Here is a 21,572-nt window from a genome sequence, read left to right on the forward strand (position 1 = left end):
ACAACTCAATATAAATAAACTATAAATTTAATTGTCCATATAAAGGTAGTACCAGTTTAACTAAAATAATTTTGAAAAGCAATTTAAGTTATTTTAATGAAAAAAAGTTTGTGATCCATTTGACTTGGATGAAGTGGTAGTGCCTCAATTACCTTTGATGTTAGAAGCTTCTACAGCCCCACATCAGTTGCACTGAAACTCGTAAGAAGTCCTCCAGCTTATACAAAAACCAGGTGTAATAGGAAGTACTGACAGAGCAACATGAATGCCTGAGATTGAATTTTCAGGCACAGTGGCCTGGTGTTTTGCCACTCACTTTAAAAGCAAATTAAATTGACAGCTGAATTTCTTAAGGGGTTAAAAAAACCCTTAGTACTAGAATTTGTGTCCTGACTTTCCTGCCAAACCGATCAAACCAGCACGTTCTCAAGTCTTTTTCCCATCTCATCTTTTGTTCTTCATAAAAGCCAAACCCATCAACATAATTTATAAGTTTCTACACATCTTTTTCCTGCTCCATTTCCTAACACCTTCTTGTTACTCTTCGTCCTGATTCAAACTACCCTTCTGAATTTACTATGCTTTCCAGATCCTGCAAAATAACACATTTTCCCTCTTTTCCTTCAAATCCCTATACTATTTGGACTTGCTTTATGCTGTCTTTTGCTTCTGTATGCTCATCTTCCTCCTTGCTGATCTACCTTATTCTGTTCTTAGAAACACCAACTTGTTTAATTCACTCACTATGACTCACTTATTCATTTGAATCCTTGACCCCCTTTCTGAGGTCATTCTCCTCACCTTCTACGTCAATGAAATTCAGATCACAAACTCTTCAAGGCTGGAACTATATCTTATTATCTATAAAACATCATGCAAAGCTTTAGTGCAGCACAAAATGTTTAACTAATGCTTCTGAGTTGGAAAAAACTGATGTACAGTATTTTAACAACAAAAACATTTTCAGAAAACATATTTTAAGCAAAAATTGCTGAGATGTTAGGGAGTTATCATTGGAACTACCATACTAGTTCCAAACTCTAGTTTCATCCTCAACCATGCAACTGCCAGCAGTAGCTTGATTAACATATAATGAATGTTGCTGCTGTGGATGGCAAGAAAAACTTTATTAAATCACATTACTACATTAAAATTGACAGCAAGGAAAGTGTGCGTGTGTCTGTGTGTGAGAAAGAATCTGCATTCCTATCCATACAGTTCTTGGAAGCTGTGATTCATGCTGCTACTTGCTTTTCTACTCACAGTCAGAGGAAAATCCGGTTTCCTTTAGAATATTTGTTGTTGCTATGAAAACTACCTTAAAATAAGCACAAGTCAAAGTCACCTAACTGTTTTGCAGTCCGTTATGATATTTTAAAACTGAAGTATTTTAATACTTGAAATTAATGAATTAAGATTTGTGAATACTATAAAATTTGTGAATATTATCTCGGTTACTGAAGGCTTGAAAAGTATATTTGACATTATTGAGCACGGAATTCTGTAGAAAGTAAAGTAGCAAGCTAATAATGTTTTCTTCACTTTCACCATTACTAAGTCTATGAGAAGTTTCTCTAAACCTATCAGCAGGACACACTACAATTCTCCACTGAGACTTGATAAAAATCTTACAAGTTGAACGTAATGAGGTAAATTTCAGTCTGCTCTTTATAATAGTTAACAGGTAATGCAAATATAGGCAACACAGGAAAGAACCAGAGAAGTGTCATTCTAGACAGAAGTCCAGCTCCTTCTGCTTTTCAATTAATAAGTCCATGTTACAAGACGGGGGAGTGGGCTTACAACAAATCCCATTTGGGAGGTACTATCTTTTGTTCTTATGCTGAGAGAAAAATCTTATTCTTTGGCTATTAATGGACATATTTCATTCAGTAACTGGTATAAACAGAAATCTTTGGATGGCACCCTTTCAGTTTTATCTCTACACTATTAAAAGCACTTACTCTCTATGGCCTTTAAATGGAAAAGTCCTATTTCTTAAGCTCAAGTTACACTTTCTTTTCCTCTTTACTACTGAAAGCAAGGTCTAAGTTCTAGTCTTTTCAAAGAAATACACCAAAAAAACATTTTTTTGCCTGAAACAATGGGAAAATATGAATTTAATCACAGCTTAAAGCTCCTCTTTTTACTTTCAGAAGGATTTATTTTACATACTAAACCAAACTAAGGGTCAGGCAACCCTGCAGTCAGTGAAACATAGCATCAACTAATTCTCATCAGGACAATAATTCCCTGGTTAATGGTCAAAATATATTTTACCAGCTTATCACTGAGTTCTTCACCGGGCAGTAAAGCACAGTTCTGATAGCTCTATTCTCCTCTCCCCCACCATGAGAAGCCGGCTTCCCCTCCCGTTGTCCCTCTGACACACCAGTCCCCATATTCTCAGTCCCCATCCCTTTCCAAAACAGCCCAACGTTCTGACCGCCCCATCAAGCCCCATTGGCACATACAACCATCTCCTGTTCTCCTATCCAACACAGGCCCAGAGCATGCTGAAAAAAACAGGTCAGTGCCAAACTCGCATTGCATTATCTCTCTCTCAAGAGAGGGTAGTGACACATGTTTCCCTCTACCCAGTTTGCCTATTTTCCCAAAACCTTTAGGAACATTACAGTCTTTGAGATTTCTATCCCTCCTACAAACATGGCTGTAATCGGTCAATGATTTCAAAAACTATTGGCAAATGTGTAAGGAAAGAATGAGAGAAAACAAGGAAAAAGCATAAATCACGTTTTCCTAGGAAATCAGGCTTTAAAAAAAGGCAACTCCCTACAGTTTTTAATGGAGAAAATTTCTTGGTTGTTTATTGGGCCATGGGAAATAAGCAGATTTTGGTGAAACATTTTTCAATTTCTCTCACTTTTTACAACTTCACATTTAGGTTTCAAATATACCTTTAGGGGACTAAGGACTGGGAAAGTTACTCTGTGTAACAAGACAGTTTTTCCCCTAATATATCTTGAAGCTTTTGGATGATTGATGAAAATCCAAACCTTTGGTTTTCTCTAACAAGATTCATCAGAAATACTACAAACCTTCTACCTTACTACATCAGCAGGAGTCTACCTTCTGCAAATTCACAACCACCTTCTCGCCATCAGCCACCAAACTGATGGAATATTATTCTGTCAGGCTGCATGTCAGTAATAGCCACAACTGAAAAGGCAAAAGCCAGTCTTTGACATTACATTAAACATGCAATGAAATAGCCACCAAACACATCAAATGCTCTTAAATGCCAGAAACTAATATTTAGTATGTCATTAAAAACTTTAGTCAAATGTAAAAATGGCAACTTACCTTTTGTTTTATTTACAACAGCAGCAGCTTTCTCAGAATTGGAAATATGAAATTAGCCATATTAATACAATTTATTTTGAAGTATCCTTTTTCTATTAGGCAGCTTAGTATCTCATTCTCTAAGATCATAATTTAATATGTAAAAATATATATTTCCTCAAGATTCCTAATGTACACGTTAGGAAATTCACACATTAACTTTCCTCCCTCCTACAAGAGCCACTTGTTACAGTGCCTGCCTCCTCTATGTCACAAACACTTGCCCTGATGGTATTTAAAAGCAAATGCTGCAACTTTCTAGATATCTACCAGTTCAGCAGATAATGAGATGCTTATGGGATCTGAGATCATCCTTCTGCAAGCAATTGAGATATTCTCACAAACTTGTGGAGCTGCAAGCTAAATAAAAACTCCTGTAGATGATGTTGTTAGCAATACTATACCCTACTACAAAGCACCTAAAATTCAGACAACATGTTGGATGATCGGCCCATTCCCAGGTACTCCTCTTCTAAGTGTCCCCCAGCAACACCACTACCACGTGATGAGTTAGTAATTGAGTTCTGCTGTCTGCTCTGGCTGTAATAGGCAATACTATCCTAAAGTACAGTCTTCACTAAAAGATATCATCAGCAGGACACAAAAAGGGGATTTCATACAACAGGATCCACAATTCTAAAGTACCAAAGCCAGGGAGAATTGCATCGCCCAGCAAGACTTTTGAAAAAGTTAGCAGAGATGCGAACCATAAAGGTAACCAGTGAACACAATATTATGCCTTCGCCTTCACCTATTTCTGAAGGCCTAGGACACAGGTAAGGTTAGTACTCATGATCCTGGTCCCTGTCCTTGATGTACATAGCTAAGCTTTTCCCATCCAAACAGGAGTAATATATTCTTTTAACGTGCCAGTAGGAGAAAAAAGCTGTGCTCTCATTTTGTCCAGCAGCACAGGGTTACAGCACAGTAACCCAGAACAGAGATATCTGAAAGCCAGTCTCTATCCTGCCAGGAGTGGTTCAAACTGTAATCTCTCAGCAGGCTCCACATGCACTGGGAAGGTGGATCAACTCATAACTTCTCATTTCAGTGGCAATCTTCAGAACATGGAAGAAAACATAAAAAGTAAAGATTTGCTGCACAGAGCAGAACCAGCAGTGTGCATGCTTCTCTAAGGAGAAGGGCACCCAAATGAGAGAGAGGAGTCCTGGTTTCCAGTTCCTAATAGCATTTAAAATTTTAAATGGAAGAAAATACAAAATAGTTTTTGGAACACAGGCCAGAACACAGGTACTCACCTCCTCTTTCTCCAAAGAAAATAACTGGCCTAGTATCTCTCTTTGGCACAATTAGACTTTAATCATCTTGTACACAAGGAAACGTGGATTTTTAGGGTTTGGGGTTTTGTTGGTTTGTTGTTTGGGGTTTCTTAAAGGAGACATCAACAAAACCTCTTCCTCCTCACTCCTTTGTGTTTCTGAACAAAAGGTAGAGTCACCACAGGGTTTTGGTCTGAGTCCAATCCCATAGGTGTGCCTGAGGTGTGGTTTGAACATGCCTTTGGACAAGTGAATACCTAATTTACAGATTGCCTAATTTATGAATAGTAAACAGATTTAGATGCCAAAATGCTCAGTTGTGACAAGATTATGGAAGATCTGAGTGAGAACAAAACTTCAAGGTGTTTGGAAAACTTTACTAGTGAAAAACCAGAGACCTGTAAAATTCAGCCAACACATGGCTACAATTTTACTTGGGGCTAGACAGCCAAAATCCATTTAAATCACAGTTTTGACTCCTCTATATTATTTTATGGATCTCATCATATACCAAAATAACATACATCAAAAATCTTCTTGGAGATACCCGCAAATATCCTTTTTAATGGAACTCTAAAAGCACCTCTATAGAAGAACAAGGCCACCTATTTTTATTTTAAAAATCCACTTTAAATGGATCTGCCGTACTCCAGGAACTGTTTTCTTCTGTTTTAACATAAGCATAATAGTCTAGCACCATTTATCTTGTGGTACCAGGCTGTCATTATGGGTAAAATAATATTAGCTTCAAAACTGAAGCTTTCTCACATACTCCGAGATTATTAAACATATAGTTTTAAGGACAAAGCATTTAAGTACCCACATTTATGCCTAATTTGGCTACATTTTTATCATGAAGATGAGGAATGCCCATAGTAAGCTTCATAAGCTTCACTCCCTAAATATGTCTTTATCAGTCTTGAATGTCATGGGTATATCTAATTTCTAAGGATCTATATTTAATAAAATATTAATACTAATACTGATGATTTTATAATACTCAGCAATGCTCCTCAGAACATCAGTGCAGAATAAGAAAACTAATTCAGTGATTTTAATGACAAAATGTAACAATTGGAAAGAGTCCAAAGTGTGCAACGCTAAACTGCTGAACGAATCCGAGAAGCCTTGTTGCTTCCACATAATACTAAATATATGACAACCGCAGAGCACCGAAACTTTTTACATATATGATTATATATTCTGAAAGTGGCTATAATTAAGAATTTATACTATACACAAAAAGTATGGTAAGAGAATATTAGAGCTATAAAATTAAACACTCAGGCATGAGGTATGCCAAAATTAAAGTGGCTTTTGCATTACAAAGGAATTTTGTGGCAGCAGTAGGGGTTGAGAATTCAATCCTTCAGGGCAGCACACAGCTGCATTAACCGTGAGTCTCCTTCCTCTTCCGTGATTTTGCATTTCACATCTTTAACTCTTGCAACAAATCAACAGGGGAATGTCCAACGAATGGTTTCAAATTATTACAGACACCCATTAACTGAGTTAACAAAATAACAAACTGCAATAGTAAGTTGTTTTCCCCAGGCGGACCACCCACAGAGGTGAATGAGATACCTTCCCAATGGATATAGCCGACTTTGCTTGTGCCAGAGTGACACTGAAATCTTTCACTTCAGACTCTACTACATGACTGAAGGTGTGCTTCCTACACCTCTTCTCATTCTGAAAGACCACTAAATTCAAAATAATAATACCAATACTACTAATAGTAATTCAGTATTAGTAGAAGATGAGAGAGACACTTGAATGGTTTGGCCTCTGTCTGTCTGTAGTCTCACCGATATGTTTTTTCCCCTCCAGAGATAAAGCTTCCTTAAAACAGCTACTGCTCTTCCAGCAGCCTGGCAACTCTCTCCTGTTCTTGTGCCACCCCTTCAGTGGTGCCAGTACAGCTTTCTACTGGGTGAACCAGCTCAATTAACATAGAAAGGTTAATACTTTGCAAAATAAATAGAAGGTAAGAACGGCAGGAACAACTACTACTTACTGTCTTTGCTACACAACTATCTACTAATACCATCTATCCTCAGAAACATTTCTAGGTCTGCTTTATCATCTGGCCTACAATTTCCACCGTTCATATGGAAACTAGTACTTTAAAAAGGCTGAAACACTAAAATGCACTTTTCTTTACTTCAAACACCTACCAAAGTATTTTCCTCAAGAAAAACTAACTCATTACAATGTGGTGAAAAGGAAGGCACCTTAGCTGCAATTCCTCTTCTTCCTAATTATATTGTGTATTTTGTGTTAGAAACTGTATTACGGTACTAATTTTCTATTCTAAGAGGAGAACTATCCATATTCTTCAATCTACAAAATTAGGCTGAAGCTGTGAGGCTTTAGACAGCAAATTATACATATCTCCTGAAGGGGTGCATAGCTAAAAAAGGAGCTGTTTTCAAATGATGAAATTACCTAGAGAAGAAAATTGCCTTTTTGATTCACAACTATTTTCAACACAAGTCTATTATTTTCAGTAAAAAATTCACAACTTTTCAGGTTGATAAAAACACTTCCTATAAAGAACACGTGGGGAGGGTGGAGGTCAATGTCTCTACTACTAATTTATATCTTCAATCTTTTGCACAAATTTAGAATACCCCCCCCCCCCCCCCCCCCCAAAAAAAGCTCTTGAAAGCAGCAATTTCCTCGGCAAGACCAATCCATCCATGAAGATTCATGCCTTCAGTGAAATTCTATACTAACAAGATAATTAACCAACACTACAAATTAAATTTAAAGTAATTACCACTCAGTTTTTAAATTGCTGAGTACAAAAAGAGTAAAATTAGCTACAACAGAGTGTTTACGTGGTCCTTAGAGCATTAATAAAGAAAACACTCTCCGCTTTCCTCACATCCTTTTATTTTATCTACGTGTGTGTTAAACTTTTCTATGTAAGAACATGAAGCAGAAGAAATAAAAAACAAGACATGGCTGAATGACATCTTAAACTATTAAATATCAACCCGGGAGTTATTTTTTTTACTGTTTGGACTGCTTCGTATGAAGAGGTAACTCTTGCCTGACCAATGACCTTAAAAACGCTAGCACCCACATTCAACCAAAAAACCCTAACCCAAACACGTAATGTTTGGTAACCCGAAAGCAGTGCCTGTAACACTTTTGAGAAAGTATCTTAAATGGATATATGAAAATCAATAGTTTATTTTTTAAAAATATTGCAGTTACTCGTCCTGTCAAGTAGAATTCCTTTATTATAACAATCAAATGCTTTCTAATTTCAAATAACAGGCCCAAACCCACAGATATTCATAGACTTCTATTCACAGAATAAAATCAATTTTATTCCTGTAAGATTGAACAGTATGAAACAACTGCAACTGCTCAAATTGACTTTTACTAGGACTACCACAGTTGAGGTGTATTTCTCAAGTACTTCTTTCACTACAGTATTTGCTTAAACAATCCTCCTGCCTTCTGGCACACCTGTCACCCAGAGAAATTATGTAGGTTAAATATAACCACATTAAAAAAAGAAAAAAAAAAACCACAAAGGTAGTTAATTTTAACCTGGATCATTTCCCCAGCCCAGTTACGGGACAGGGTTTCATGAACCACTGTGCTGGTACAGCTGACGGGGGCAGCAAAGAGGTGCGAGCTGGGAGCAAGGAACGGAACAGGCCTGTTTAAGTCAACAGTGCCACTAAAAGCACTGCTTGTCAAACAATGTCATCAAAAAAAAATACTTGCTTGAGGAATCCTTTAGCAGATCAGGATCTATGATCAGCCACTCCACCTCTACATGCCACTTCATATCCCAGCTAGAACTACAGCTGACTCTCCTTGTGCTTCTTAGTGGGTCAACTTTTAACATGTACACGAAAACAACGGCCGTATAAAAATCTCACCACCAATACGTTTGATTAGTTTACAAGCACACCTCCTCATGAAAAAAAAAAAAAAAAACCACCACCCAAACATTTCGAATTTATATCCAGGCCTAAAGTACCAAGAATTTGAAAGTGAAGCCAACCAAAAATCCCCATCTACCTTAACAGAAACACAAAAATGAAGTACCACGGATTTCCAGTCCCTTGCTGGTCATACTTCACACACCCGCGCACAGAGCATTTGACACACTGATTTTAAGGACGCACGTAAGTCGGGAGCGGATGAGGGAAGCTACAGAGAACTCCTCACACTTAAGAGCACGAACACGTTGTAGGCACCACGATAAAAGTTACCACAGGAGAGAGAAAAAAAAAAAAAAAAAAAAAGCAGCCCACAAAGTGCGCACTCAGCCCTGTACCCCGCAGCTCCAGCTCACCTGCCGCAGGGAGGCTTCGCGCCGCAGCAGCGCCGGGCACCCTCTAACCGCCCGGTGCCCGAGACCCCGCGAAGCCGTCCCGCCGCCGCCGCCGGGAGGGCCCGGGGGCCCGCCACGGCCCAGCCGCCGAGCGGACACCTACCGCCGCGGCCCCCGCGCAGCCGCCTGCCCGCCGCGTAAACACGCTCACCGCCGCCACGGAAAAGCTCCCCCACGCGTGGGGCGGCGCGGGCGGGCGGGCCGGCCGGCCTCTCCGGCACCGGCGAGACGAGCCGCCCCACCGAGGGGAGCGGCGGCGGACGTGCCCCGGGGGCAGGCGCCTCCCGCGGCTCTGACCGCCCCACCGCCGAGGGGCCGGCGGCGGTCCTCGGCGCGGTTCGGCAACGGCCCGGCCCGGCGGCCGGGGGATGCCGGGGAGTCCCGCGCCCGCCCTTGCCTGCGCGCAGCCCGGGCGGCGGGGGGCCGGGGAGGGGCGGCGGGAGCGGCCCGGGCGGGCGCCGGGCCAGGCGGGCAGGGCTCCAAACGTGCCCGGGAGTTGTGACAGGAGCAAAGTGGGTCACCGGGCCTAGCGGGTGCCCCGCGAGCGCCCCCCGCCCCCGGCGGCGGCCGCCCCCGCCCGCGCCCTGCCCAAGGGCAGCCGCTGCCCTCCCCGCGCGCCGCCGCCGCCGCCGCCGCCCTGGCGGCGGGGGACCCGCCGCCGCTGTCAAACTTTAACGGCTTCCCCTCCGCGGCGTCCCCCGCCTTACCCCCCCCCCCCCCCCCCCGCCCCCCGCCGCAGCCGGGCCCGGCGCAGCCGCCCGCCCCGCCCCGCCGCGCAGCGCGCTCCTTACCCGGCCCCGCACGGCCGCTGCCCGCCCGACCTCTCCCGGCGAAAGCCGCTCCCTGCGCGCAGCCCCGAGCCCGCCGCCAGCACAGAGCCTCCTCCAGCGGCACACCAGCAGCCGGGCCCGGGAGTCCCCCGCCACCGCGCCTGCGCCGCCGAGCCCACCGCCGGCGGCGCCTCGCGCCACCGCGCGTGCGCCGGGGCGCACTGCAAGCCGCAGCACCCCGGCCCCTCGCGCGGGGGCCGCCGCCACCGCGCATGCGCAGAGCGGCGCTGGCGGCCGGGGAGGTGATCCCCCGCTCTCCCACAGCCTCTCTACGCGTGCGCGGCCGCCCGCCTGGGGGCCGGCTGGGCTCGGAGGGGCTGGGCGCGGGGGAGCCTGCGCAGGCGCAGTGGCAGCCGCGCCTCCCTGACCTCGGCTCAACTCGCCTCACCTCACCCCGCTCCGATCACGATCACGCTCTGCTCCACTCCGCTCGAGGAGGAAATGGCGGCGGCGGCGCTACCGAGCGGGGCGCGGGCCTTCGGCCGCGGCGCTCCCGCGGGGCCGTGTGCGGGCGCCTCGGGACCGGGGAAGCCCGACTCGGCGAGACCCAGCGGCGTTCCGCGTCTCCGGGCCGGAGCGTCGGGGCTCGGCGGGCTGACGGTAGTCGGGCTGCGCGGTGGGGAGCCGGGGAGCGGGGACGGTGCCCGGCCGCGCTCCGCCTCCGGGCAGCGGCGCCGTGGGAGGCTGCGAGCGATGCCGCCTTGCGGCACAGCCGGGGTGGCCCGGCGGCCGGAGCGGCTGCCGCCGCTGCTAGGCGCGATGCTCCGGGGCTTGTTTTGCAGGCGGGCGCGGAGCCCGGAGCCGAGCCCTCGGGGAGGGTTCCGCTGAACGGAGGCGCTTCCCTGCTGAAACAGTAAACCTGGCACAAACCGCCGTTCTGGGCAGCGCCTGAACGTGTGACACGGTACCCGGTCATACGTTCGTTCGTTCGTTCCCAGAGGGGAACAAGCAGCGTCTCAGATGCTCTCTGGGAACAGAGCCACAAGTTATTTAGGGGTACAAGCAACCCGACCTGGCGGTCGTGGGTGGTTTCTTTTATCGGTGTCAGTAAACTGCTAAAACTCAACGGCGCGGCAGAGAACAGGCTTGACCGTCTCACTCCTTCCGTCTGTGTACAATGGTTTTAATACCAGTTTTATTAAGTAGTCTTACCTAACGTTAAAAATAAGAAATTACCCTAGCTGAGTTTAAAATCGCAGCACCTAATAAAATCCTGTAACTTTTAAAATACTGTACTAAAATCGCACGGTTTGTGCAATTTGTATTGTACAGTGCTAATATTGGTTATTGAGGTCTGGGAGATTTCTGGACCGCCAAACTGATGGAAAGCTTACAGCAAGTAAATTTCCTGCTTTCTGACTGAAAAGCAGCGATTTAAGTCCATTCTTCTCATTTGCTAATCCTTACAGTTGGGGGGGGGGGGGGTATGTGCTGCAAGTTAAAAGAGTAATTGTGAACTTGATAAACTGAAGTTCCCTGTATGGGGTCGTAGTATTTTTGTTAGGCAGACTGTAGTGATGAGGTATAGATTCATTCAGAAAATGCATCATTTCAGCACAGGAAGGCACAGCTGTCGTAGGAGTTTGCAGGACTATCTCTGATACTAAAAGTTAGCATTCTTGTGTTTGTGTGTTGGTAAAGCCTATAAAAACTGTAAGATGTGCCTGTATTATTGACTTTGCAGAGAAAGTTGTGGAACAGCCCAGCTAATAAATATGAACAGCATCAGGTATCAGAGTTGATCAGAGAGATGACTGATACCGCACAGTCTTCACGTACAACTGTAACGGATTCCAGCCATACTGCCTACTGCAGGACTGGAATATGCTTAAACGTGCAGTGATTATGTTAGCATAAACCTGTTCTGCATGCAGCAGAACATAGCAGAGAACTGTTATCTGTAAAATAAAACATTGTTCAGTGGTAATAGTGTGTAAATATTCCCAGTTTTCTTTCTCGGTTACAAGGATGTTTATTTTTCAGTTGGTCTCCTAAACAGCAATATATCTAAAAGCGTAATTACAAATATATATATATAGAAGCTTAATTAGTGTTTGTGTCTGGAATGAAGTGAGGAACTTGACTTGGCTGTAAAATCTCATGGATTTTTCTTTCTGGATTACTTTTCAGGTAGATCAGTTTCCCCATTTGATTCACCTTGTGACCAAAGTCTTATGCAAAGGTATTGTAAGGACAGGAACCTCTTTAGCAGTAATGCTGCTAAAGAGCTAACCATGAGCTCAGTTTTTCCACTGAAGAAATCTAAAAAGCATTAGTAAAACCACTTATTTTTGTTACTTACTGATTCAGAATACTCTGTTTCTAGCTTTCAGTTGAGGAAAATGTGATACAAAAAAACCTAATCATTTCATTACTCATGCAAAGGATGAAATTCTTTGATGATGGATGAATACTCATGCTCCTGTGATGAAATGTAGTAAAGATGATAGGATACAGCAGGAAGGGAAAATCCAGGAGAAAATGCAGGAATATTTTCAACAAAAATGCGTAATTACCAGAATTAGAATATGGCCAAGAAACCAAGAGGCTAAAAATAGCATCAAACTGTACGTATCAAATTTGCCACAAGATCTTTAGTAACCAGTAGTAATTCTTCAGAGAAACAAACTAGAGATACTCTACTGTCTCTCTTCACACCTTGAATGTATGGGAGCATAACACCTACCTACTGCAGTGTTCCAGTAGCAAATTCCTCTTTGTGGCTTGCACATCTTACATTTTGGGATTTGACAAGATCAAAACAGGCAACACAGCTGTGGAGATGACACGCATTTGCATTTTCTGCTGAAGTTATGGCCTAACCAAGGTCAGTTTTCTTAATGCTGCTTCTCTTTTGAAAGTATTTTAAAGGCTCCTGAAGGAACAGCGCAGAAAGCTTAGAAATGATATGGTGGTTTTATGAAACTATTCTCCAACTAGAAATACTATTTTTTTGGCTCTTATCGTCAATGTGAGTTTGCTCTGGTGTCTAATGATAGTTTTGTTTCATTCACAAAGGTTACATGAGAGCCAACGTAATCTTCAGACATTGCCAAATTATGAGCAGCAAATCTTTTGTGAATTATTGAATGATGGGACTAGACTGGGCCAGAAATGCAGAAATTTCTAGTGCACTTCCATTAACTATAGCCATGTTTCCTATAGAACTGTCATTGCCATCTTGTGCCTGATATACTTCAGAGCCATAGAGCAATCATCTGCTCAGAATGTTCCTTTTTGATCCTCACTGGCATGTTCAAAAGAGGATTGGTTTGAGGAAGCCAATTTTGAAACTAAATTTCACATCACTCCAGAATACTAAAATCGGTGGATTTAACTTGAAAGCCTGTCACAATCTACATAATCCTTGTAAAGCAAGGTTGACTAACATTCATTCCTAGACCCTTTTCCTACAAATGGTGTAACTGACCAAGAACCGGAAACATCTGCTCTTAACCTACAGATTCCCTTGGATTTTGCTGCTGCTTTGTCACATCTGATGGCTGTAATCATGATTGTATGGTCACTTCACTTGGATGAAGTAAGGGTCACCAAAGAGGAGGAGGTTTGGCCCTTCCCAGTCATATCTAGCAACATATTCCTATTACTTCCAATGTGACAACACTAGCACTTGTACAGTTGTGTATTGTGCTTGTGTACCTCAGGGCAGCCACAGCAGCAGGAGGGAGGCTCACTGCTAAGAGGAAGCGGGTGGTAGTACTCCTTTTATAGCAGCCAACACTGATATTCATCTGACGAGACTGTGGAATCATATCTAAAGTCACTGATGACCTATTTACATTTAAAACTACTAGTTAGCTTTCTAGTTTGAAGTGGCAGATAAGCCATTATCTCTGAAATGCATCTACTAGTTTTCTCTTTGAATCTGCAAAATAAAAGTTTCTAGAAGTGGTAGCTACCTGTTGTGGGAACATATTTAGCTAATGGTCACAAGAGCATTCCAGACACCTTTAGAAGGCCTTGAACAGAATAAACAAGAAGACAAAAATAAGAAAGATACCAATTAGAAGAACACAGGTGTGCATTCCACGATAAAGAGAACTTGGCACAAACAACCTCAATTCAGCAGTTTATCTTGACCAATTAGACTGAGACAAGTCTCGTATGTTTTAGTTAGTATAACCAATTATGTTTTATGTTTATGCGCGTGTACAGTGTTGATATAACCAATCATTAAGTGTAACTAGACGCGTGGACAGTGCGTGAATAATGTGTGTAACCAATAGTAAAATAGCTAAACGCATGTACAGATGTAATCAATGTATAAAATGATGTCTGATGCTCTAGTAAAGTGGGCTTCACCTGATCACATTGGTCTGTGTGTGTTGTCCTGTGCCTCCGCAGCTACCAATAGCACAGCTGTATCCTACTGGGTGAAAAAAAAATGGCTAATGTTAATTTTCTTGTTCTTCTTGGGTATCTGTGTGCCAAGTGTTAAGTGAACTGTTTCTGTTTCATTTTTCTTTCTGCATCCTGATGCTATAAACCATGTCAACTGTATGTAACTAAATCTTCATTAGCACATTGAGATTTTTTTTTTTATGATGAGTCACTGGAAAAACAACATTAATACTATACAATTTGATTCACTACTCATAATAAAGATGCTGAATCAGGAGCGTGGTCTTTTCATTCACTCATGTAGTTTTGCTTATCTGCAGTTGTACTGCAAACTATTTTGTTAACGATATACTTATTTTTGTTAGGAAGGAACAACTGATCTGTCAGTGTTTGAAATAGTGGGAAGATTATCCTTGACACTGGAGAAAATTCTTGAACACCTGTCAAACACAAAACTGTTAGTCAATGGATTCAGGCCAAATCCTGATTTTATATCACTATACACATTGTTGTATTTGGGTCACCTTTTCAGTGGAGGGAACTGAGAAGGTACTTAGCAGAGGAGAGTTCCACTACTGTCATTTCACTGAGAATTAAAGGAGTATCTTGCACCCATGCTGGATAAAAGGAGGAAGAAAGTATGTATTAAAGCCTGCCAGCTAATACCCTCCCCGTTCCATTTAAACAGACTTTGTATGAAATGGAGAATCCAGACTCTCGGTGTCAATGACAGCTATCTATATGTATCTAAAGGTAAGTGTGGCTTTCATTTACTGCATCAATTTTCTTCTACAAATCAAAACCAAAAAATGTACAAGTGAAACAAAAGCTCTTGCTCTTTTTTTTTTTTTTTTCCAATTGTTTCAGGCTTACCAAAGGAGTAAAAAACTGTATTTGAGCTAATTTTTGTCAGAACAGACCATCTGCATTAAAATTTTCTCAAGTAATATGTGGTTTCATCACATCACTGCTTTTTGTGTTGGTGTCTTCATGAGCAGAAACATTTTGCACTGACAGTGTCATCATATTAATAATGTCCTTTTTGGGGTTTTCTTCTAAGTCAGTTTCTATTGCTCCCAGTTCTGCTAGTTTCCATTCGAGCTCTGTAAAAACACATTACAATTAATTCTGATAATTGCAATAAATTCTCCCTTAAGAGGAAAAGGACTTTTAATAAAGACCCTGCTCAATCTCAACAACAACAAAAAATAGAGCAATCCTTGTGACAACCCAGCTTTATCTTAGTAAAATATCTAACTGTGAAATTGCAAAATATCCATGCTTATCCAATATTCGTACCACAGAATTACATAAATTAATTCTTTGCTTTTTGTAGACTTTTTTCTACAAAAATAATCGAAAACCTTTTCCACCTTTAAGCAGTGATCTTTAGATGGAATGATTACAAACAACATAAAATTTTCTGTAATGTGAATTATTTTAAAATATTTCATACCTTCCACTTTAAGATACATTCCCCCACATTCAGCTACTCCAATGAACCTGCCTTTTATTTCACCAGTTTTATATACAAGTATTGTGGGTAAACATCTGTCATGATAATTCTGAATGCAGCTGTTTACAATGGCTTTGAGAAACTTGACTTCTGGAAACTTTCTGGCTAGCAGGCTGAGATGTTCATTAACCAGTAAACACATTGGCATGCTAGAAAAGAAAAAGTATGATGACATTTCCCATGTAAATGATTTGTAAAATAACTGAAGTTAAAAATACTTTGAAGAATAAATGTACCTTCTCATTTAGTATGCCTCTACTTTAATTTGTTATAAGAATTGCACCACAAATTTTATTTAGCTTCCTCTAAGATCATTGTGATTTAAAGAGCTGTCCAAGTAAAAATACATAATAGGCACAGTCTATAAAATATGTCAGGAAAGCTACAAGACGCTTCAAGCATTGTGCCTAAATTTTGTTCTCCATTAAGATTTTAAAGCTCATTTTGTCCATTTATTGTATAGTTTAAATGAGATTTTTTAATCTGTAATATACATTTTACTCTAATTTATTTGAACTGGGTTTCAGTTGAACATTTAATTGCTTCTTCATTCATTTAGTAAAAATCTAAGTAATGTCAGGGAAACCTTTGCATAGTCCTATTACCACCAGAGGCCTGTTCATTACTTTCATAGCTACTATTTGCAATACAATCACTATATAAACTTCAGTAAAAAAACCACACAAAAACCCCACAAAAAAACAGTGGTGGTTGTTTTTGTTCCCCTCCAGCCCGTTAACCTTGTAGAAGTTAGGATCTTTGTTGTGACTGAAGTTCAAGAAGCCGATTTAGCCTATGGACCCTCGACGGGTTCCAGTAGCACCCTCTCGTGGCCAAAGGCAGGTGAGGCAGTCTTGTTACTAGCCACAAGAGACTTCGGCGGTCTCGTATCCATTCCTAAGGAATTAGGAGTTTCCTCAGACTCGTATTTATCCAACGGTAAAGTATAGAATTGGTTCTCCAGTAAACAAAAACAATAAAAAATCAAGAAAAGCTGCTATTTTCTTTCTTCAGATCTGTAAATTTAAATTACTGTAATCTGAACAATTCATTTGATTGACCTATTCCTATTGCTCCTGGAAATAATACTGAATTCCTGACAATTGAGAAGAATCAAAGAAGCTTCCTCCCAACATGCTTAAAAAGAAGGAAAAGAGAAAGCTAATCTGAATCTAAAAAATGCGTTAAACATTCCATACTCATTCTCAGTGCTTCTGAAAAACATCTAATAGAGTTGCTAACATATGCTGAACTAATCATGGGAGACCTTTGACATTTCTGCTTGATCCTGTCACAACTTCTGCTACCATTAGAGAATTTATTGGGGAACCAATAAACTAACAAATTCCCTAGCTTTCCTCAATTTTCATAATTGAGACTTTTCCTATTGGGCTTTTGATTTGTTCATGTCAAAGGGGAAATAAAGGTAGAATAATCCTGTTAAGAGCACTCCTGCTGAGAAAAGAATCTGCAAATGAACTTCCCTTAACACAGACAGTGGACACCGCTTTCTCAGTGAAATTCAGAAATGTCAGTGAGGTTAAGTACACGGTGATAAGCATACACAGCAAAAGAAATCTTTCATATAATTGATCAAAAATGAAGTGATTTAACTCTCACAAAGTGAATTAACAAGTCAAGGAGGTCCCATGCTCTATGATTCCATTGCCTCCAAACAGTTGCTATTTCATTAGTCTATTGTATTTCATTTTTCTTGGAATTGCTTTTTAATTACCAGTTGAGTTCTCTGTATTGAAGTATTCAACATCTTAAACAAGAATGTAATTACCTTGACCGATAAAGATGAATTATAACCCAAACATCCTCTGGAGCATTTGTAACTTCCTTTACATACTGCTCTCCACAAATTTCTCTTAGCTCCCCATACTTCTGCCGCCTCTGAAGACATTTCCATTCTTGCAAGCGTTGCTGCCTAATGAAAAAGTAATAATAACAATAAGATCATCTTCAGAACATTTTAAATGCATTTTAAAATAATATCTAGTGCATTTCTCTCAATTAATTTAAAAAATGCTTTGAGTAACCCTTTAGCTCAAGGTCTTCTAATGTAATTTCAGAGCTAGAAAGGCTTCTGTTCTAGTCTTATTGAATAAGATAACAATAAAATACATTTTCTTAGTTCATCAGTATCAGATTTGGGAAACTTGAGTAACAAACACGTTGCAAAAGGGTTTATCATTTGAGACAAAGCAAGAAAAAATTAAAGCAGCTACTAATTGTTTTAAGATTCTGAAAAATGAGATTAATCTGAGGAAGAACTACCAGTACTTATACTAATATTTACCAGACAATTTTAAAATCATTCATGAAAATTGGAATGTAAAAACGGTAGATGGCAGCCTTCATCTATAAAAATACTTACAAGGTAGAAAAGGAAAATGCCTTACTGAGATTTGTTGAACTAAAAGCAGCTGTTAATTTTACTAACTGAAAGCCACTATAGAAGTGGCTTTTCCAAAAAAAAGATTAAATAATATATGTGCAATGTTATTATACTCTAGCAACATTGCATGATAATTTAGGTTCACAACTCCCACATAATTATGTGAAGTATTATCTTCCTATGAGAATACAGTGCTAGATACACAGTGTTAGCATTAGAATTATTAGTCATTTTAACAATGCAAAAGCAGTAAGTACAGGTAGAATCTAGACAGAGGAAATGTTTTGATCACATTAGCTTTTTTATTCTGTGTAAACTACATGTCTCATTTTTCTTAGTTACAGTACAAAACTCTGCAGAACTCAGCAGAGTACTTTGTAAAATACCTACAAAAATATACATGTGAATGTCCAGTACAGCTAAAATTACTAAGTCTCCATACAAGGTGCCAAAGTTTTCTGAACCTGAGTTCATAAAACATATTGACTCTGCATGGTGTTGTAAGTAAAATGATTGGTGTACTCCTCCTATTAAATAGTTGAATAAGGTTGTGCCACAGTTATGCCTAAGAACAGTATATGGTATCAGTATATGGTATATCACAGAATTACACAATCACAGCACGGCTGAGGTTGAAAGGGACATCTGGAGGTCATCTGATTCAACCCCCCCTGCTCAAGCAACGTCAGCCTTGAGCAGGCTGCCCAGGACCATGTCCAGACGGCTTCTGAACATCTCCAAGGATGGAGACCCCACAATGTCTCTGAGCAACCTGTGCTAGTGCTCGGTCACCCTCACAGTAAAAATTGTTTCCTGATTTTCAGAGGAAAACTCCTGTGTTTCAGTTTGTGCCCACTGACTCTTGTCCTGTCATCAGGCACCACTGAAAACACCCTGGCTCTGTCTGCTTTATAGCCTCCATTCAGGTATTTATAGACATTGATTAGACCTCCCCTGAGCCTTCCTTCCATATAAACTTTGAATGAGTATTTTCATGAAGTAAGAAACAGAGAAGCCATTAAATTTAATCTTGGATAAGAAGCAAAATAAACACAATAGTTGTGTATTAGGGGTCCACAGCTGACTTGATAAACATCTTTCAAAAACAGACAAGTTTATCAACTACCACCATTCCAGCATAGAAACTGCAGTGTATGATACAGTGAAACTAATTCATAATAAATTTTACATTGCATTTTTATTTCAATAATACCTTTAGAAAGCATATTATACTACAATTGAGTGCTATCCAAAAGGCTAAGATGTATTTTGCTCATAATACTCAGATTAATTATTTAATTATCAATTAAAAATACTAAACAGTTTGATTCCAGCACTGAAATACAGTTTTCTTCTTTAATGGCATGCCATCCTGACGTAGGTGGCACGCACTCTATATGCACAAACCCAGTATCTTTCACAAAGTTGGGGCCACGTATGTTGGGACCCTGTTTTTCCTAATGTTCTTGTGCAACATGATAGAAAAGGGATACCTGCAACCAACTGTCCATTTCCTCCTGGCTTGAAATCCACAGAAAATGCTATCCAGAAGAGAGAAAATGGGATACAGAACTTCTCCTTTCTTTGAATATTTATCATCATTGCTCCAACTCCTAAAGACTGGCAGACAGTATCTTCAGAGTGGCAGAGTGAGGGGTACAGTTTAATCAGGCAAACAGTGAATGAACCCTACTTGTGTAACTTAGATAAATGTGGAATATACAGCACCTCAAACATACGACGCCTCTAAAAATACAGTAGCACAATATATCTTCAGCTGAACTGAGGATATATAACAGTGGTTTCCACTGTGGCGCCTTCTATTCTTTTTCTTTTAAATATCCAGCTTTGAGACTAAATTAAGTACTTTAAAAGGGGAATAATTTTGTTCCAACAAAATGTCGAAGTAAAATATGGTGTAAAGTGCTTCTCTTTGTCACTGGCAATCAGGAAGAAGTAGGACAGTGTGAGTGCTGTCTATCTGCTGGCAAAGGAGCAGAAGGTGAAAAAAGGCAATTGTGCCAGTCAGCAGACATTACTGTGCAAAAGATTCTGAGTTTATTTTTCAGGAGCACTTACATGTACAATAGTGACACGTGCACTGTTAATCTGGGTAGAAGTATCTTACTATACCTGTACTTTTCAATAGCTTTCCTATCAGTCTCATCAAAGTCATCTTCAGCTTCCTTCAATTCTTCAAGAGTCATTCTTTCATAAGGTTTCACTAGAAACAACAAATGAAAAATTAGTCACCTTTTGTTCTCCAAAGTGTTTGCAAACATTTTAAATGTACAAAAAGTATTACGCACACGTGGAACTAATGAAAGAAAAAGATGTACTAATTTCAGAAATGAGTCAACTACTATATAGGAAAATACAGAAATACCGGAGTGGATTACTACCAATTGTTCAGAATGTGAATCTTCCTTATACTGACTGGTTCCTTTATGGAATTATGAAAATTAGTTATCCATACATGTCACATCCCATAATGTTTGTCACTAACCGCGTTTTATGTTTAATTCAGAATCCTTTTTAAAATAACCAAGTGAAAATAATTAAAATAAAAATATAGTTATTGTATGATGTTTAAGTTACAAAAAGCATTATTGAAAATACCTCCACTTTTCAAATTTTGTTATACTGATCGCATGTATTTTTAGTTTTACTTGCCTTCTGCTTCTTTCTGCAAGTGTAAAACCATTTCTTCAATTTCATCTTTCGGTTTTTCTTTTGGAGGTAGAATTCCAAAATGTCTCAGTATATCATTCCATTCAGTATCTTCATTTGGATCCTGTTTTAATATTATGAAACAAAACTAAATGAACAAATCAGTCTTGTGTGCCCTTTTTTAAACCAAACCCAGCCCTTTTTCACTTTGGCATATATTAAGGATGTAACAAAAGGAGACCATTACTTAGAGGCTGCAATACCTTCATGGACCATTCTCTATCATGAATTTTCATTTGTCATTTTTCACTTCTGAACAGAAAACAGCAAGAAAATAAGAGAGAAAGAAAACTCAAAATGTAAGCATAGATAAAATAATCAGTCTCCAAAATATCAGCTAAAAAATTGTCTAAAAGATCTATGGAAACCTACTTCAGAAAGGCCAAACTGTATGCTGCTTGTTTAATCACACTTAAAGAAATACAGCTTTATACAGACAAGATTTTTGTATCAGTATTTTTATGTTACTCCTAAGAATAAGGTATTGACACAGTGAATTATCATGTAAAAGCATGCCTAGAATCAGAAGAAAAAGCATTTTTATTTTAAATGAATGATTAATATTAATGTGTCAACATAAGCTACTTCATACACTATGTTTTATAACACAGGACTTCTGTAGGTGTTAAATCTACATTTGTGGTAATTTTAATTAAATGGTTAAGATAAAGGAACTGCATCCTATTTATAAGACTGCATTTCTACTGAAATTATCACCTTAGTT

General features: G+C 40.2%; 2 protein-coding genes across 17 annotated transcripts in view; both read right to left on the minus strand.

The window, feature by feature from the left end:
* Positions 1-9,969, minus strand: part of CLOCK (clock circadian regulator) — a 67,149-nt gene extending 57,180 nt beyond the window's left edge. For 15 of the 16 annotated variants that reach the window (XR_003924683.2, XM_030024241.2, XM_030020464.2 and 12 more), the window contains exon 1: positions 9,798-9,969. The gene's annotated coding sequence lies outside the window, so the exon portion shown is untranslated. Of the gene's footprint in view, positions 1-8,967; positions 9,062-9,797 lie in introns of those variants that run through there. The other variant, XM_030019610.2, reaches the window with a different exon arrangement.
* A 5,084-nt stretch (positions 9,970-15,053) lies between these two features.
* On the minus strand, positions 15,054-21,057 carry PDCL2 (phosducin like 2). The gene is made up of 6 exons (XM_041123264.1): positions 21,052-21,057; positions 20,792-20,936; positions 20,252-20,342; positions 17,504-17,647; positions 15,655-15,863; positions 15,054-15,301 (listed from the first exon to the last, which is right to left on the minus strand). The coding sequence occupies exons 1-6, from the start codon at positions 21,055-21,057 to the stop codon at positions 15,138-15,140; spliced, it is 759 nt and encodes a 252-aa protein (XP_040979198.1). The 3' UTR covers positions 15,054-15,137.
* Between the last annotated feature and the right edge of the window lie 515 nt (positions 21,058-21,572).

This window comes from Aquila chrysaetos, chromosome 1 (genome assembly GCF_900496995.4).
Source record: "Aquila chrysaetos chrysaetos chromosome 1, bAquChr1.4, whole genome shotgun sequence".
NCBI lineage: Eukaryota > Metazoa > Chordata > Aves > Accipitriformes > Accipitridae > Aquila > Aquila chrysaetos.